Here is a 20,298-nt window from a genome sequence, read left to right on the forward strand (position 1 = left end):
TTAGCTTACGAAGCTGTTGCGTGAATGAATGAACGAGTCAAACTTGAAGACTTGTCAGATAAGAGGTGTGGTGAGCTAATCATAGACTAAAGAACTAGGTAAACAATGAATTAATCTTTTCTGTTTCTTATAGCATTATAGTTTTGTATTGTTTGTAATGTGATCAACGTTTGCTTAAGTAGTGGATGTGTTAGGAAAGTAACATGTAACATTTTAATTATATTTTGCTAAAATGAACGAAATGAACGATATGACTCGAAAAAAGATTCGTTCATTTTGCTGAACGACACTCAAAGGTCCGAGTCAGTAAAATGATCTGAACTTCCCATCACTATTTTTGGCTCTGAGCGCCTGAAGTTGAAAGAAACTCAACTCTGAGCAGAAAAGCGCTTGACGTCATGCGCCTTTTTTCTTATTGTCCAATCGAATGAAAGGAGAGGCGGACCTTCTGATGTGTTGACGGAACTTTACAGTTTCTTGAAACGTCCGGAGACTGCAATGATGAAGGAAAAACTTTTGTTGGCTGACGCGGGTTAACCGAGCAAGGTCAGAGCAAGCACCCTCTGCTTGTACCTTTTTAAAGTTTCTGATATGACAGTTAACAGCAACTAGAGCGCTCGCGCTATAATCCTTGACAGGACAGCTGTCCGGTGGTTACCTAGCAACAAAAAAAAAACGCTGAGTGCTGCTCTTTTCAAAGAGTCAACCAAAAGAGCAATGCGGCGTGCCTCGCGTTTTCGAGCATGAAAAGCACGTTCTATGTGATCGACCCCTTAAATCAGGGGTTCCAAAACCTTTCAGCCCGTGGCCCTCAAAGTGCCAGTGACTCGAGACCCCCACTATCCTCGGGGTCGTTAAAGTATACAAACGTTGCACGCAAATGCACACATGCACCTATTCTACACGAACATGCATAATGACAACACAAAAGGGCACAGTACAACATAATATTATTTTATAGTTATTTACTCATTACTTTACTTGTTGTTATACATAAACTATAAACTATTAATACAGATGGTCGAATTTCATCAAACTGATTCGAGTGCTTATGGATGTGCCTCTTTTCATACCTGAGGACAGGCCCCTCTGACAGCGGCGCTTCTGATTTCCAGAAATCAGAAGCGCCTCCTCCTCCGCCTCCTCCGCTGGCCTCCCTGCATTGTCTTTGGTCGATATTAATCAACGTTTAATTTAGAAAATTAAAGCCTGACAAATAATCTGCGTGCACATGGGACTGTTTAACGTGTTGCTGTAAATGGACTTGCTGCACCTGACATAATGCGGATGCTAATGTCGTTAATGTGATGGTAATCACCTCAGAAGTCATGATCGAGGGGGAAATTCCTAAGGCTGATTGCTTTTTATTTGCCTGGTTTTATTTTTAACTAATTTTTTTATTTTGTTACACTTATTGATTACATACACTATTTCTAATATTTAAAAAAATATTTCTGGAAATCATCTTGCGACCCCACCCTCGCGGCCTTGCTACCCCCTCGGGGAACCCCTGCCTTAGATGGCATATTTGTGGGCAGCGTGATGCATGTCCCAGTCCTCTGAGACATGGAGAGGAAGAACGTGTTGATAAGTCTACAAGGTTTATGGCAGTAAATCTTTAATCGTTACTCAGACTTTTGTTTAAGACACTAAGAAGGAAGTAAACATTTATAGGCATAGAAAATGACCCCTGCATATTCTTTTATCTGATCTTTAAAATCAGGTTTAAAGATGTAACTTTTGCCTCTGTATTGCCATTACTGTTTAAAACATAAAATTGCAGGTTACTTTATGTACTCATCTTTAAGTACACTGTAAAAAACGTAATTTTACAGAATTTTTCTGTTGTTTTTGAAATACGGTAAAAAAACGTAAAACTACAGAAAATGCAGGAAATTTACAGGAAAACAAGATTTTTTACAAGATTTTATTTTTTACAGTTTATTTTGAAATATGGTCAAAACTGTAAAATTACAGAGACAGCAAATTTACAAGAAAAAAGTGGAAAATAATTTATTGTATATCATAATATCCTGAAATTTACAGGAACGATCACACTTTATTTTAAGGTCCAATTCTCGGTATTAATAAACCATTAACTATGACTTTTGCCTCAGTAAACTACTAATTTGTTGCTTATTAATAGTTAGTAAGGTAGTTGTTAGGTTTAGGTATTAGGTAGGATTAGGGAAGTAGAATATGGTCATGTTGAATATGTGCTTTATAAGTACTAATAAACAGTCAATATGCTAAAAATAGGCATCTAATAAGCAACTAGTTAATAGTGAGAATTGGTCCCTATACTAAAATGTTACCACAGGAACAAAACTGTTATTTTACATTTCAACGAAACTCCGTTTTTTTACCAAACATTTTTTTACAGTATATGTTGAAGTCAACTGATGTCAAACTGATATTTCCCATCAACAGAATGATGAAACCCAATGCAGCTCTTGAGACATCAGAGATTAAATTGCATAATATAATATATAGAGTCCAGTGTCATTCTTCGAAAATTTCTGCTGTCTGGTCAGTATACGATTTGGTTTGAACCATGAGTCAGTAGCTTATTAAACCAGCCACTCCTCCTGCTGACGGCAAAGTATAGATCCTGCTCCAGTCCGCTGGTCAACCCTCTCTCATCTACATCAAACAGTCGCATGGACATCAAACGCCTCTCCTCTCCTAACTCTATCCTTCAAACAGAATTTCGGTCATATATGAAACCGCCCGAGTTGAGTGAATAACCCTGAATGCCAGCAGAGAAGAGAGAGCAGTTTGTTCAGAGCACGTTTGAAATTGCTTTAGGGTTTTACAGTATGTGGATTTTAGAGGTGAAAATGGAGGACACACAAGCATATTAACTTGCAAACTTGCAGCGTTTTACAAAATATTAAGAAAATGGTTCAGTTGCCCTCCTGTTTCCCTCTGACTCCTGCTATAATGAAGAAATAAATTAAAAGCATTTTAATAACACAAAAGAGAGAGAGAGAGAGAGAGAGAGAGAGAGCTTTTGGTTTTATGCTACAAGCCTTTGAAACACAAAATTGATTTGATTTGCGCTAATTTTTGCGGTAACCTGGTGGTAATTCTATGAGAATTAGTAGTTTGAAGAAAACAATTGCTTGAAGAAAAATAGTTTGAAGTACCTGTAGTGTATTTCGGGGGAAACTATGAGTTTAACCACAGTAACATACGTATAATTAATTGTGATTAACCATTAACTATTTTATACACTTTGCCTGATGCAGCAGAATTAATAATAGCGACAGACTAAATGTACTCGTCCAGCGAGTGATCAGCAGGTCGTATATTAACTCTAAGAAATATTACTTTCCTGGCCTTGGAAAAACAATATTCTTACTGTAGTACAGTACCACTTCAGAACTCTTAATGAAATCAAGCAGTTTAAGTGATGTTGATATGTGATAAATAAACACAGAAACGATTCAAGCGTGGATACACATGCGGTTTATTTATCTACACTACGGGGGAACTAAAATCAACTAGCTAACACAACCCAAACATTAACAAACAAACATAAAAAGGTAAAACAGTAGAGAATGAAAGAAATAGATAAAGCAAAGAAAATGGCAGTATTAAATCAACTATTCACATCTGCACGAACCATCAAGGACAAATCTCCTTATTTAAAAAGGGAAAAGCTTATACGCAAATGGTTAGCAATAGTTCAGATACTTGCATTGGCTTCTTTGTTTCTCGGGACACGTGCTGGCGCGCGTATCAAAGGGTCCTGATGTGTTCAGAGCAAGCCGTGAGTCCGTTGGATTTAACTGAAGCAAAACTGCCGGAAGAACTGTCTCTGAGGAGAGGCAGATCTTGAGAGGTTGAAAGAAACGAGCGAGCCCACACGCACGAACGCGAAAGCACACAAGCAAACGAACATACACAAAAGAGCGAGCTTTCCTGCGTGTTCAGATGTTTTAACACAGAGGGCGTCACGCCCCTCCAAGGTGGGCGATCCAATGTGATGAGATAGTTTTGGGCGCGAAAACATGTTTCTTTGTCCGGCACACTAACTCATTTGCATTTATGGTCGCCTGGGAGTTTTGAGCAGGAATAGACTTAGAATAGAATAAAATGAGTATGGTATAAAATACATTACTGTGCTATACACCATATTCTAAGACATGAAAAGGGAAACACGTAGATATGAAACATGAAGGGATTACAATTACATTGACCTGTAGTTTGGACAAGAATGTAAATATACACAGAATACCACTAAGCACATATGCCTTTGAGGTTATAGGTGAAGGAGAATAACATAGAGGCAAGCATACAATGTGGAGATTCATGTGTATACACTTTAAACCAGTCTTTTGTGGCTAAGGAAAGAGAAAGAGACATTCTTTTGGAAGAATTTGAGGCTCTCAGTCGCTGGGGGCCACATGGCTCTTCTCACTTTGGTGAACAGTCCTGTCCTCCCCCAAGAACCTCCTTTGAAGTCTAGGGGAGAGTATCCGAATCTGTCCTGGTCAGTGATGAAGGTGTTGAGAGTAGGACATTTGGCCAGACTTGTTGGTGCCTGGTCGTAGTCCTGCTGAGAGGTTACTGTGTTTTACGATCACAGATGGTAAACTTTGATCCGACCATACCCTACACACCTCACTGTACCATTTTAATATTGCAATCTGACACCATCACTCTTGTAAGGGTTGCACACAATATTTTCTTTTTAAAACTGAACAAGCAATTCACCAAACAAGTTAAAGTTTGTCCGCCTGTCAAGACATCCACCGGCTCTGGTACTGAGACAGACACAGATTCTGACAGCTTCTCATTTGTGAAACCGCTAACAGCCCACACAAAAACCACTAGCGGAGAGATAGTCAGGTGGAGGAGAGAGGAACATTGCAGTAATAGAGGTTAAAACCAAGGACGTCTCACAGGGAACAGCAGAAGAAAGAGTACAAGAAATGCCTTGAGAAGAAAGAGAGAAAGTATTAAAGGAACATTATAAAAGAGGTTATAAAAGCATGAGTCATCAGCTCCAGGAATTGTTGCGTTCTTTAAATTTGCTAAATCTTTAGACCTGTCTAGTTATATTAATTCTTTATTCTACACTTGAAAGACTTTAAAATCAAAAACCTGAATAGAACAGGTTGCATGTGGTCAATCAAGAAAAGTGTTTGACCAGCAGTGTTTTCATACTCCTGGTTGTGAGGTCAGGACTACAAGTGCAGGGTTTTTTCAAGTCATGTTACATTTTCTGTAAGAGCATCACCATGTACTCTGTCTATCTGATCAACTGATTGAAGAGAGGCTGTAGTCAACAATCTCTTGTTTTGTGATCGATTGTTGGGGTTGAAATGTACAGAAACTCAATAAGCCAATTTCACACAGTTTCATACAGTAAGTGGAGATGAACTCCTCTCATGCTTCTGTAAGCAATTTTTTTAAATTGTTGGCCCTCCAGAGCAGAATTATGTCAATGGTTGTGGATGTTAGTATTTTCTTTATGTATGCATGCTCTCTGCATACATTTCTTTTATGTTCTCTACATGCCTGTTTTCTATATGCATAGCAAATTTATTTATTTTCTTTTTGCATTTTCCATATGCATGTTCTCTCTCTATAGTCTCCATGTGTATGTTATCTATATGTATTCACTATGAATATTTTCTATATGTATGTTCTCCAAGTGTATTCTCTATGTAAATATTGTCCATGTCTATGTCATCTCTACATATTTTCTCTATGCTAAATTTTCTCTATATGTTTGTTATGCACTCTCTCGTGGCCTAATGGGCAGTCGTGGCCTAATGGTTAGAGAGTCTGTCTCGTGACCAGAAGGTTGCGGGTTCGATTCCCAGAGCCGGAGGGTAGCGACTGAGGTGCCCTTGAGCAAGGCACCTTACACCTACTTGCTCCCCGGGCGCTGCAGTGATAGCTGCCCACTGCTCCGGGTGTACGTGTGTTCACCACTTGCTGTTCGTGTGTTCACTACTCTCTGGATGGGTTAAATGCAGAGGTCACATTTCGGGTATGGGTCACCATATCTGACTAATAGGTCACTTTCACTTCACTTCACTTTCACTTCACTCTATATAAGTGTGCTCAATATGTATCTTTTTCGATGTATTATCTATATGCATGTTTTCAGTATATTTTCTTTATGCATGTTTGCTATATACAGTATGTATTCTCTATGTATAAGTGTGATATATTAATTCTCTATAGGTATGTTTTCTCACTGTATGTTTTCTGTATATGTATTCTCTATATGCATGTTTTTCCCCATTTATTTTCTATATTCGTGTTTTCTATATATGTATTATCTAGAGAATGCATGTTTTTCTAAGTATTGTCTATATGAATGTTTTCTATATATGTATTCTCTACTGTATATGCATGTTTTTCCATATATTTTCTATTTGCATGCTTTCTACTGTATATATGTATTCCACATATGCATGTTTTTCTAAGTATTTTCTATAGAGCTTGTTAATCGACGTCACGCCGCGTTGAATGTTGCGCGTTCAATGCAGTGTTTTGTTTTGTTTTTCTTGTTTGATTAGGAAATATAACTATGGTAGGTCGGTCTTGCTGTGTTAAAAACTGCAATAGTATTACGCAGAGTCGTTCAGGAAAAGCCCCTGGTTATTTCATTTTCGATTTCTCCATATATCAAACAAAACAAGTAACTACATATCAAAACAATAATAGCAGTGGAGTATTATCCTCCCAAGATGGCAGCACCACTGCAACATGCAACATAGGGCATGACGTCAGCTTCACATTCTCTTTATGCATGTTTTCTATATGTATTACTGCAAGTTATCTATATGTATTCTCTTTTTGTGTTCTCTATTTGTACTCTCTGTATGTATGAACTGCTCAGTTCATGCCATTCTTTTCTGTGCAAACACCTTCTTTTTATGCAAATGAAGCTCATCATAAAACCCAATTCCTGAACATCAACCCCCACAATTAACATTGCACTCCTACTGCCCAAGGGAAACAGGCGTTAAATGTAATTTTATTTTAAAGGGATGTTAAAGGACCTGCAGTGTAGTTGAGCACACTTTTCAAATTCTAAAGACATGCTTCAGGTGTCTGACTAACAGATATAAGTTTGTCAGATCTGGTAGTGTGCCACAAACAGAACCAGCTTGGAAATTGGGGAATAGACTCAAGCAAATTGCAAACAACACTAATTTTTGTGACTGTGTTAGCAGCATTACTGTATTTGCATAGCTGTAATGAATCATGTTCTAGGACAATATGTGCAAATAAAGAACTTTCTGGGTGTAATTCGTTCTTTGTGAATTCCCATTTTGGCGTGTTCTGTGCTTGTTGTATTTTATGTAATTTGAGAGATTTTATTACTGGAATTCTACTATATTTTCCTCTCTCTCTCTGTGTCTGTCTGTCTCCCTCTCTAATTTGCATCTCCCTTTCTTTCTCTCAGGCCTTGTACGTGAGAGTTTTATGGATGAACCTGAAAGTCTTGTTACTTTGAACTTATTGGTTGTCGCCGCAGTATCAGCGTTCTCCACCGGGGCGGCGCTCTCAGGTCTGGCTGTGTGCTGGATCATGGGCCAGAAACACCGTCATCGTTCTCACAGCCACACCCCATCCGCCAGCGGGCAGCGGAAGAGCGAGAAGGAGCGTTGCATGATGGGACAAAGTAGGAGCGGCTCCGTAATGAGCGTATCCCGACACAGTGTTTCAGACCGTCCACGGTCACAGGGCGAGACTCTCTTCGTCATGCCCAACGGCTGGGTGAAAGCGGGTGACCTGGACCCAGGTCTACTACCTACGCCCGAGCAGACACCCCTGCAACAGAAACGCGGGTTACGCCTATCCGACTCCGGCTCCAGCTGGGATCAAAGTCAAACCTACTTGAGCTCTGTGGGCACCCAGTGCCCACCACCACCCTCCACCCTATTCCTCAGCTCCAAGCTCTTACAGGGCACCGGGCGGCGACACGAGGAGGCCATCGAGACCGGCATTGACCGTCAACGCTACGTTTCCCTCTCCAAGTACCGTGACCAAGGCATACGCCCTAGCACTCTTCTTCGCAAGTCGGCGGGTGAATACAATTACCCCATGACTCCCCAAGACTCTCCAGACCGACGTAGGGTGGTGTCAGCCCCGAGCAACCAGATGGAGTACAGCGGAGAGCCTCTTCGTTGGACCCACGAAGGATACATCATCAGCAGTCATGGTTTACCTCCAACGGGCCATCACTACACTCCAACTTCGCAGCATCCTGCGGGTCTGACGCGCTCCCATCTGCACGGGTCCCGAGGGTTTATCGACCTGGCAGAGTACAGCCACCTGCTCGGTAAGGGAGGGAGTGATCGGACGCCCACTGGCCAGTGAACCGAGAGAAGAAGTTTTTGAGGAGCAAGGAAATGAAGAAATGTGAGAAGCTGAATTCACATGTCGAGAGCCGGCACATAACTGGCCAATCACGGTGGTTCGTTGTGTCTCTCTCTCTCTTTCTTTCTTTGTTACCTGCTTGTCGTGTTGTTTTTATCTGAGCTCAGTGTCCGGTGCTGCTGCCACATGTCACATGAGAGGAGGACGAACTACTGTAAATGGACCTCGCTGACTAAGAGAAGAGCAGCCGTTTCTACAAATAGCCCCTCTCTCTCTCTCTCTCTCTCTTAGTCGCTCTCTCTTTCACTCACAATTCGATGTAGGCACGCAGCAATCAGAAAATGCTTTTCCCACTGGCTCTCACTCTTTCTGACTGACTGTGAGTGCGGATGGCCAAACATTATTGTGTATTTATCAGATAAAGGAAAATGGCAGCCGTTTTAAAGACTTGAGACGGATTCACAATTGCAGGTAACAGTGGATGACAGGTAACTGATTTATGTGCACAGTGAAAACACGATGAAACGCATGCAGATTCTCATGACAGAGAAATTGCAAAGTAAAGACACCACTTGGTGTTTTTTGCCAGGTCAACTGATCGAAAGGAAAGATGTACAAACAGCTCAGTTTAAAAACCTTTTATGGGGAAGGGTGTAATTTACATTGTCATTTAATTTGTGTCACAGTCAAGGCTCATCCTCTTTGAATCTGCCATAGCCTCTCCCATGTATACGTTCCAAATGGCTAACAGATATTTTAGTGAACGAAATTGCAAAATAAATGAAAACATTGAAAAGAGCACTACCTTGCTCAGAGTATAATATCATTATCTGTTGATCAAAGATGCCATTTCAACCCTGTTACAGACACTAATGTCTAGTGAGCTGAGGACTTTACCGCAGTATTACCTAAGTTCAGACATTGAATGAAAAGAGGGAGAGACAAAGAGAGAGAGAGAGAGTAAGAAAATGTTGGTCAGATGTTTTCTGGCCTCGACTAAATTAATTCCTGTGTTCTGTGTAGCTCTGTGTTGTCGCTGAGTTTTATCAGAGAAATAAGGAGCTCTGAAATAATGAGAACTTCTGAACATGCTGGAATCGAAATCTTTTTGGTCTGTTTTATTTCTTGTTTTGTACAGTGATTTTTTACACGATTTGACTTTGAACGGAACACAGAATGGAGATGATTTGTGGAAAGACGCAATGAGGATCAGAGAAAGAGACTTGACAATTTAATACTATTCTGTGTGATTATTTTCCCTCTGAAGACACTAAAGACCATACGTTTTACTTTTGTCAGTTCTGGACTCTACACGAGAATGAGACAATGAGAAGGATACCAGATAGGAGAGGACTGAAGCAAACGAAAAGACTACAAATGATCATGTGACTTAAAACATAACTAATATGTTATGTCATCGGTTTTGTGTCTGTGAAGTAACCAATCACATTGCTCTTTATATATATTCCAAGACACATTTCCCTACACTTTTGTTTGATATTTTCTTGTTTTTAGTCATGAAACCCATCCTCCGTGATACACTTTTATCTTCCTTGAATCTGACTTGTAAAAATATCCAGTATGTCCCTATAAAAGTTCAACATCATCACTATATATGTTGAAATGGGGCCTATTCCTGCATTTGAACGAATGTCTGTTGTATATGAAGATCAGAGATCTTTGTTTGTTTCCCTAAAAGTCAATATTGATGTCTACAATGTCACACGAGAACCGTAATCACATTTTCAGCAGAATGCAGTCGGGCAGTGTTCCAAACCGTAGTGAGCTGTTTACCTCAACAGTATTTTTAAGACATGATAGTTGAAAATCTAATAAAAAGGTTGTTTGAAAAAGTTGGGCAAAATTATGTTACCTTGTGACACCCTGTTTTGTCCAAATTCTAAGGCAACATTATCCTTCACGAATAATGTATTAGAACAAGCAAAGTGAAATTTTCATCTAACTCCTTCCCCATCATTGACAGGAATTTCAGTATTTTTAACACTAAAAATTTGCTAACTCACCACTAGATGCCAATGATTTTCGTACACGGAAACTTTAATTAACACATCTTTTAAAAAGTGGAAAACTTACCCACCATTTTTATGGATTTCTGTGTTTTACTGATATACAGTAGGGGGTGTGATTGATATATTGTGTGTTATATAGGTACAGTGATGTAGAATAACGTCTTCAGAAGAACATCAAAGTTTTGTGAAAAGGGTTTTTAAAAATGTTGGTGGGAAAAAGAGTTAAAGGGGTCATATGACACGGCTAAAACAAATATTATCGTCTGTTTTAGATGTAATGCAATGCGTATTCACGATTTAAGCTTCAAAAAAGCCTCACTGAAACGCACAGATTTTTAACAAAGCTCATCGCTCTGAAAAGCGAGGTGTGCTATGATTGGCCAGTTAACCAGTGCATAGTGATTGGTCGAATACTGCAAGTGTGTGATGAAAATGTAACGCGTTTTACCATATTTGGAACATCAGGTTCCAAAGCAATTGTACTGACAGGTATTCCCACCTTACTTGCGTTAACATTTGGGCTGTCTTAATCCACTCATACCACCAACTGACGTAGATTTGTGGGATGTGGTTACACGAGGCGTTTCAGGCAGGTCTGGGTGAGCATTCGCTTTTAGATAGAATGCATCTTTTGTTCCGATACTTTCATTTGTGCAATTGTACGTGTCTAATACATGCATGGGTAGTCTCAGCCTCAGACATCACGCCCAAGATCCGTTGGCTGAACGTCTTGATACATTTGGCACACTTTTTTGGAAACACTTCAACGAGTTCGAAGTCGTTGTCTGGTTAAATTCCACAGGATTTCCGGGAGACGTGTGTGTCGCGTTCTTTAACGGTCCGCCGGGAAACAAAACAAAGCGGTCCGATCGAATTAGAAAGCTTCCGTGTTACATCAGTGACAATGAGCGTTCATCAAGACAGACTAAACGCTGCTTTTTTAAAAGTATGCGAGGTTCATAGTATAGATTCAATAAAAGACGTCCAAGAGTTTTGTTTGAGGTACTTAGTGGAGTCTAAAAGAGATGTTTTAACGTATTTGCCGACTGGATATGGCAAAAGTCTTATCTTTCAATCCTGGCCGACCGTCTCCCAGAATTTGGAGGGGTACCATAGAGATACAATTTTGCTTGTTGTTTGCCCTCTCACATCTATTAATGGAAGATCAAGTAAAATACCTCACAACGAGAAGGGGATATCCGCCGCATATGCGGGCCAAGATGAAAGAGCAGACGCTGACATAGCAGTTGGACGGTTTAGTCGTGTGTTTGATTCTCCAGAACTGCTTGTTGGAGTTAAAAAGTGGAGAGATATGCTCCAAACAAATGTTTACCGGGAACGTCTTATTGGCATGGCTGTCGACGAAGTGTACTCCGTTGTACAATGGTAAGTAATGCTATTGTTCTCTGCCAAGTAGGTTTCGTGTATTTTCTGTTTTAATGCATAAAACTTACTAAACAGCTGTTTTATGCTTACATTAGTTTGCTTTAGTTACGTGTATTTACATGTGTGTTTAAGCCGGTGCTCTAGGAGACTGAAGCGCCATTGTAAAAGTAAATTTGGAGACGATCGTGAATGAATGATTTACTAGTTGCACATCGGTCTGTAATTGTGGGGTCATTTCCACGCCACTAAACATGACGCAGCAAAAAACTGTACTGGATTGGTAGCTTCACCTGTCAGTCATATTGTCTTTTGGGCGAGCCTTGACCAATAAAAGTGTCCAAAATTACCAGACCTTCAGCATGAAGATGCGAGACTAATGCATGGTCAACTTATAACACACCAACGACACAGAAAAACACGTATTCGCGCCATACAGTATAACCCCTTTAATGTTGAATCCTGGATGCTTTTAAAATATATATTTTTCATTTTATTAAACGCTAAATTTACTGTTATTCATCCGTTCTAAAATAATATTTAGAAGATCTATTTTTACAATTTCTTTAGCTTTTAAAATGTCATATTTTTAGGTAAGCAGACTATTGGAATGAGCTGTTTGTTAGCCAGGTCTATTGTTTCATATAGTTCCTATCTACAAAAACAGTTTCACCTTCACACATCTGGCAGATGCTTTTATCCAAAGTGACTTACGGTGCTTTTATGCTATACATCTTATCCAGATGGTGACTCATACTGCTCTACCAGCTTCACACAGTTTGAATCAAGCGCTTAAAGGTTTCATTTCCATTAGGAAACTGCCTCAGAAGTTAGACAACGAGGAAGCACACTGGAGTTTGGAACATAGCCTCCTCTCTCTCTCTCTCGGTCACACACACATACTAAGTGCCCATCTCCACATAGAACCACCTAGTTTTGTTATGAAATGGTTAATAGCATCAGTGTGTGAGGCATTGAAAGCAGATGTCTGATTAGATGACTCGCCACATGCACAATCGAGTGCACAGGAATGCACTTAATAATGGCGCTCCTGCACCTGCAACATGTTGCTTATTAAAAGCACGTGCTTGAATGTGCTTTTTAAAAACGCATCTCTTAACCGCAGCCATCTAGAGACCCTGCACACACCTCTGCTAGTGCACGTAGCAAACACACACGCTTGCAGTTATACGCGACGGTTGGTTGAACATTGATTAGCTCATAAATCCAGCTGAAAGGAGAGTCACCGTGCATGTGTATTTACGTCTCTCTTCAGCAACAACTGACACACACCAGGCAGGAAATAGAATCCAGAACACAGAAACACTAGACAGGAAATGTATAGATGTTTCTGCTTACCTTTGGCTCAAGGGCACGCAAGTAGCCTAATTCAATTCAGGAAGTAAGAAAGGCAAATATTAGATTCCTATTTGTGTGGAAGACAAATGAGCATATGCATATCATTAGCAAGTTTATTCAAACTTGTCAACCTCAGACGAATTGTGCCATACCTGTTTAATGTATATATTTGCCAAATGACGGCTTAAAAAATAGTAAGATACCAAAATATTTAATAGGGTGGGTCAGTATTTTTAATGATGCCCATGACCTTAGTGAATAGCCACTGCTGTTGTTTTTCGGTTTCGATTCAAACCCGGTGTTTTTACATTGCCATGCGACTCATTCTGCACATCTAGTTAGTTTACGATCACAAAGTAGGCCTAAATCCTTCTTTCCGGCCTGAAGAAACACAAACTGCCTTGAATGAAGACAGAGAAATTCAGTGCCTAACGTCCCTCTTTGTAAATGAAAATGGCTTTAAATATCAACTTTTCCCCTCACAATATTTATCTTTTTTTTGTAGTTATTTCTATATTTTCATCTGTTAAAGTGGAGTTGACTGACATCGATTTTCACACAGTGTCTTGTGTGTTAATTCTGGTATATTTTCGTCAAATGAAAGTGTTGAATGTGCTGTGAATGTACATGCTGTTACAACCAAGAGGTCTTTATCTCTTTCATCACGAGCACAATATTGTACAGGATTCATGTTATGTCATTTCTTTGACTCTTTCACCGCGCATTTCCTTGAACTGTTCCACGAATGATCACATTTGCTGGTTTTCAAAGACTCTGCAAAGAACGAAGGACTCTGGATCTCTTGAAACCGGACATTTTGTAAGACTGTACATGGCGACACAGATTTGCCTTCGTGTTGAAAGGCTCTGTGTGCGACCGAATCAGTATTACGTTGAGTTTACACTCAGCTGCTCTGTATATAGCTCAAATACTGAGTTTGACCCCATCACTGGGGATGATGTGATGTCCCTGTGTATAGAAGACGGGGGACGTATACAGTAAAAATTGTTTTGTTTGTTTGTTGGTTTTTAAGTAATCACCCATGTATAGATATTCACACTTATACACCCAGTATCAGAAATGTACAGGACGCACTACACAATACTGGAGCGCACACTTATTTTCAAAAGGCGATCGACATGGAGATTTTATCATTCTAATAAACACATTTGACTGTTTGATCTCGTCTCTTTAATGTGTCAAATTATAAGAGTGGATGTGATCTCTGCAGAAATAGTGTCGATTGTAGATGTAAAATAATCTGGATTTGATGGGAAATAATCTGGATTTGATGGGAAATGTTTGAGTTCATATTGAGATCTTCCATAATATTGACTTTTGATTACAAACTTGACAAATCTGAGCACAGGTTGTGACATTGATGAGATGGCTTCTGAAACTCTAATGGAGATATTATGAGACTTATTTTACAAGAGAAATATTTGAGACACATAAGAACTATGCAATAGTTTCCATTTGCGCTTCATTTATTCTTATTCGTGTCTAGAAAAAATAAATGAGATAAACTGATTTTCTTAGACAGTTTCTTTTTGTTTCTAATTTGTAGTGGGTGCACTTGCACGACACTCTCCACTAAAGGGTGCTACACAGAATACACGTTTAATATTTCACAGAGCATCTCTCTGTTGCTATGGGGATGCTTGTCGCCATGGCAACATCTCAGGAATATCTGAAGACTAGTGATGTTGTTTTGAAGGATCATTACATGGAGTTAATTAGACATATCAACACGTCAATTACATCAGACAGTTTGCATAATATAGTTTCATTTAACATACCTTCTTTAACTTTTTAATGTGTTTTACTAATCAGTCATGTGTAACAGTATCTGCCAGAAAAAAAATGCATTACAAACAGCCCACAATCTATTTTATAGTAATCATGTTTTCATTCAAATGCATTAAATCCATCTGTTAAAATAGTGATTGTGAGAAATGGGATTCGACTTCATGACTACAAATCAAAATGTTTAGGTGTCTCAAAACTGTAGTAAACTGGCTTACTAAAAAGTAAAAAGTACTGGCGATACCATAATACTTTATTGAAAGCACTTTGAGGTAGTGTTGTCACGATACTGGAATTTCTAACTTCGATACAATACCTAAAAAAATATCGATATTCGATACCACTTTCGATACCACGGGGGAAAAACTTCCATAACAATAAGGCCCTAAATGTTTTACATTTTATTTAAAGTTAAATTGAACAAGATTAGACAATGAGGTATATTTTTACATTATTTATTAATTGTTAATCTGATGTTCATTTTACTAATACATTTATTATTTAAAATCAAAGTTGTATTTGTCAGTATTAATGGACCAGAGCTTGCATAAATAGTTGTATTTTTTAACTAACATTTAAAAGAGATTTAAAAAAACTTGAACAAATGTATTGCTCATTCTTTGTTCGTTAATGTTAGTTAATAGCCTACATTTATATGATTACAATTTTTTTATTTGGCTTTTATTCACATTTAATTATTGATCAGCGCACATATAGACAGAAACGCAAACTTTAAACGCATGAACTGTTGCAGAGACTCCGCACTGGACATCTTTCTAACATTAACAACTTTTAACCGGAGCGAATGAGAGGAGTGGATGAAATCATTGAACAGCGCACACACATAGAGCGCTATGGTAAACACGGAAGTGCAAACGTGTATCACACGCGAGAACTGTTGCGAGACTTTACCCGCACCAGCATCATTTCAAACATCAACTTAACCAGAGCGAACGAGACGAGTGGATGAAATCATTGAACAGCGCACACACATGGAGCGCTATGGTAAACACTGGAGTGCAAACGTGTATCACACGCAAGAACTGTTGCGGAGACTTTACTCGCACCAGCATCATTTCAAACATCAACTTAACCAGAGCGAACGAGACGAGTGGATGAAATCATTGATGAGCGCACATGAAGACAGAAACGCGTGCATTAAACATGAGAACTGTTGCGGAGACTCTGTTAAAACATAAACAACATATAACCAGGGCGAATAAAACGCGTGGATGTAATTATTGATCAGCGCACATACATAGAGCGCGATGGTAAACACGGGAAGCGTAAACGAGCGTTCACCAAGCGCCAGATGTGTTACTGAGACTCTGCACTGGCCATCTTTTTTAACATTAACACTTTTTAACTGCCCCAAACGAGTCAAGTCTGTGAGAGGAGGCGGAGATCTGTTGACACAGCGTTCACGTGCAGTGTGTGTCAACTCACTGTCGGAAAAAAGAGAGTGAGCGGGAACGCGCAGCTGGTATCGATAAGTGGGACATGCGTATTGGGACCGTTTCAGATTTTTCATTATCGATACTTATCGAAATATCGATATTTTTGACAACACTACTTTGAGGAATATAAAGATATGAGATACAAAGCCCGAATGTTGACCCATGACAATGACAAAGCAAAATACAGCTCTTGACACACTTGGGGAGGTCATTTAACAGCACCACTGGTTTTTAGATGATAATATAGAGTCCCAATGTAATGTTTGGCTGTTTTGTGTATAACAAAACTGCATAGGCATTACCATCTCAACAACTGTAAGACATCTTTAAGGAGTTTCCATTTTTCTTTGCTATAGGACTCTTCTCGTAAATCCCGTTTATAGTATTTGTTTTGTTTAATTATTTGTTTGTTAATATTTACAATCCCTGTTTATCTGTGGTGACATAATGAACAGTAATTTCACTGTGCGTGTTCTGCAAAACACAAGATGACCACAAGAGGGCAGACAGCCCTTACATCTGTGTTTCACGCAACAAGTCCTCCAACTCATACGACCACACGGTCTGGTTTCTCAACTGGGGCCAGAGACAACTAGATCTGCGTCCAAATACCCCACTTGCGGTCTTTGCACTTGACCATTTGACCACTTCCACGACGTATTTTCTGGCCCAAGTGTTGTAGTGGGTGTGAATATACCAAGTGAGCATGTACAAACCCGATTCCAAAAAAGTTGGGACACTGTACAAATTGTGAATAAAAAAGGAATGCAATAATTTACGAATCTCATAAACTTATATTTTATTCACAATAGAATATAGATAACATATCAAATGTTGAAAGTGAGACATTTTGAAATGTCATGCCAAATATTGGCTCATTTTGGATTTCATGAGAGCTACACATTCCAAAAAAGTTGGGACAGGTAGCAATAAGAGGCCAGAAAAGTTAAATGTACATATAAGGAACAGCTGGAGGACCAATTTGCAACTTATTAGGTCAATTGGCAACATGATTGGGTATAAAAAGAGCCTCTCAGAGTGGCAGTGTCTCTCAGAAGTCAAGATGGGCAGAGGATCACCAATTCCCCCAATGCTGCGGCGAAAAATAGTGGAGCAATATCAGAAAGGAGTTTCTCAGAGAAAAATTGCAAAGAGTTTGAAGTTATCATCATCTACAGTGCATAATATCATCCAAAGATTCAGAGAATCTGGAACAATCTCTGTGCGTAAGGGTCAAGGCCGGAAAACCATACTGGATGCCCGTGATCTTCGGGCCCTTAGACGGCACTGCATCACATACAGGAATGCTACTGTAATGGAAATCACAACATGGGCTCAGGAATACTTCCAGAAAACATTGTCGGTGAACACAATCCACCGTGCCATTCGCCGTTGCCGGCTAAAACTCTATAGGTCAAAAAAGAAGCCATATCTAAACATGATCCAGAAGCGCAGGCGTTTTCTCTGGGCCAAGGCTCATTTAAAATGGACTGTGGCAAAGTGGAAAACTGTTCTGTGGTCAGACGAATCAAAATTTGAAGTTCTTTTTGGAAAACTGGGACGCCATGTCATCCGGACTAAAGAGGACAAGGACAACCCAAGTTGTTATCAGCGCTCAGTTCAGAAGCCTGCATCTCTGATGGTATGGGGTTGCATGAGTGCGTGTGGCATGGGCAGCTTACATCTGGAAAGGCACCATCAATGCTGAAAGGTATATCCAAGTTCTAGAACAACATATGCTCCCATCCAGACGTCGTCTCTTTCAGGGAAGACTTTGCATTTTCCAACATGACAATGCCAGACCACATACTGCATCAATTACAACATCATGGCTGCGTAGAAGAAGGATCCGGGTACTGAAATGGCCAGCCTGCAGTCCAGATCTTTCACCCATAGAAAACATTTGGCGCATCATAAAGAGGAAGATGCGACAAAGAAGACCTAAGACAGTCGAGCAACTAGAAGCCTGTATTAGACAAGAATGGGACAACATTCCTATTCCTAAACTTGAGCAACTTGTCTCCTCAGTCCCCAGACGTTTGCAGACTGTTATAAAAAGAAGAGGGGATGCCACACAGTGGTAAACATGGCCTTGTCCCAACTTTTTTGAGATGTGTTGATGCCATGAAATTTAAAATCAACTTATTTTTCCCTTAAAATGATACATTCTCTCAGTTTAAACATTTGATATGTCATGTATGTTGTATTCTGAATAAAATATTGAAATTTGAAACTTCCACATCATTGCATTCTGTTTTTATTTACAATTTGTACAGTGTCCCAACTTTTTTGGAATCGGGTTTGTATTATTTCTAACCCCATGGGACACACTTAAAAACATATAACGTTAATTAATGTGGTGTTTCTAATTATGTGATAAAAAGCAGTTTTACAAAATACATAACTCTGGAGTTTTCACCAATAAAATGTGTAACACTACGTTTTACTCAGAAATTATATGTAATATCTAAGTATATAGTCAAGATTTTTTATAGTGCTTTATTTGTCTTGTATCAAAGCAGCTGTACCCAAAAAAGCAAAAACAAAAGTAAAACGCATCTTAGCAAAACATAGAATAAATAGTTATAACCATAAAAAGTTGTATAACTTACACTGGAAAGCTTTCCTCCGGGAAGAGCTTGCTCTTGTCCCAGTTGATCCGCAGGCCCAGTCGGTCGAGGTGCCAGAGCACGAGGTCCCTGTGCGTACACAACAGATCTCGCGAGTGCGCCAAGATGAGCCAGTTGTTGAGATAGTTGAGAATACGTATGCCCTCCCTCCCTCTTCTTTCAGAAAGAAGAAAGAAAGTGGCTTAGAAACTCATAACATCAAGCATCCGAATATACAGTAGTGCAACAACACCCTTGAAACCACATAGCAACACCTTGACACAATTTACAGTTGTGTATTTATGTGCCACTCCCCATGCAGCTCTTTTTTAACATACACTTTGAAACACCATAACTATGTGCTAGACCATTTTTGAAAATTTAACCAACTACACCCAAAGCCGTTAACACCTACTTATAGCGAGACGAACGTCATTAATGTCAAAAGTTCAAGGATATTTCGTGTCTCGCCAGACCCGAGCAAAATGTCTCATGATATATCCAGAACGTGATGCATGATGGGATACACTTAGCCCCGAATACTGCTCGAAAGCGGTTTAGTGTGCACTGCACTTTGGTGTTTTTAAGACACTGGACAAACTTGCGCTATACTTCCTGACACATGCACGCCATTTTAATTTCACTTAATTTTTGAGTGAACTATCACTTCAAAATGATTTAAAATAAGACTAAAGAAACATTCAAATATGCTAAACCAAATAAAAATCTAATATTTCGGTATATGTAGTATTTTTATTTTTATTCAGAGCTATTTTTATAACAAGTGTAGATCTTTTGTCATGCCAAGCACTACAATATTGTTGTGGACAATGAAGGTGTTAACTGCCTTCCATGACATCCAGAGCAAACTTTGAGGACAAACAAAATAAGATCCTCTATTGAAAAAAAAATGAATTTTCACAAATTATTTTACTTTTTATAAATCTTGTGAGATTATGTTCTTGAATCAGCATAGTTTCTGGAAACTCTTTTAAACACGAGCATGTAGCCTACACATTCAAACATACTGAACGCTGCATCCTTGTGGTTCAGCTTTGCGCTACAGGTAAACTAAAAGAGAGAGAAAACACATGTAAGAATGATGAGCGGTTATTTCAGAAAGGATCATATTGAAAAGGTTTCACAAGTTTAAAGACTACACTTACAGGACCATGTACAGTGAGGGCAAGAAGTCTTAGAATGCTTTTCTTTTCTGTTTTGTCTGATTGAATCTGATCAAGTTTTTGCATGCACGTGATGAACTACGCTCATGCACAAAACACGTCTACACAACTGGTCAAG

The 20,298-nt window shown here is 39.3% G+C and overlaps 1 protein-coding gene and 1 long non-coding RNA gene across 3 annotated transcripts in view; one reads left to right on the plus strand and one right to left on the minus strand.

Moving 5' to 3' along the window:
- Positions 1–14,329, plus strand: part of sema6ba (sema domain, transmembrane domain (TM), and cytoplasmic domain, (semaphorin) 6Ba) — a 172,967-nt gene extending 158,638 nt beyond the window's left edge. Inside the window, exon 17 of one of the 2 annotated variants that reach the window (XM_057333539.1) lies at positions 7,436–14,329. In XM_057333539.1, coding sequence (XP_057189522.1) covers positions 7,436–8,352 — 917 coding nt within the window. In that variant the 3' untranslated portion in view covers positions 8,353–14,329. The remainder of the gene's footprint in view (positions 1–7,435) is intronic. The other variant, XM_057333540.1, reaches the window with a different exon arrangement.
- Positions 1–19,614, minus strand: part of LOC130554106 (uncharacterized) — a 57,022-nt gene extending 37,408 nt beyond the window's left edge. Inside the window, exon 1 of the long non-coding RNA XR_008962946.1 lies at positions 19,000–19,614. This is a non-coding gene — a long non-coding RNA (uncharacterized LOC130554106). The remainder of the gene's footprint in view (positions 1–18,999) is intronic.
- Positions 19,615–20,298: the final 684 nt, after the last annotated feature.

Source organism: Triplophysa rosa, linkage group LG5, assembly GCF_024868665.1.
Source record: "Triplophysa rosa linkage group LG5, Trosa_1v2, whole genome shotgun sequence".
Taxonomy (NCBI): Eukaryota; Metazoa; Chordata; class Actinopteri; order Cypriniformes; family Nemacheilidae; genus Triplophysa; species Triplophysa rosa.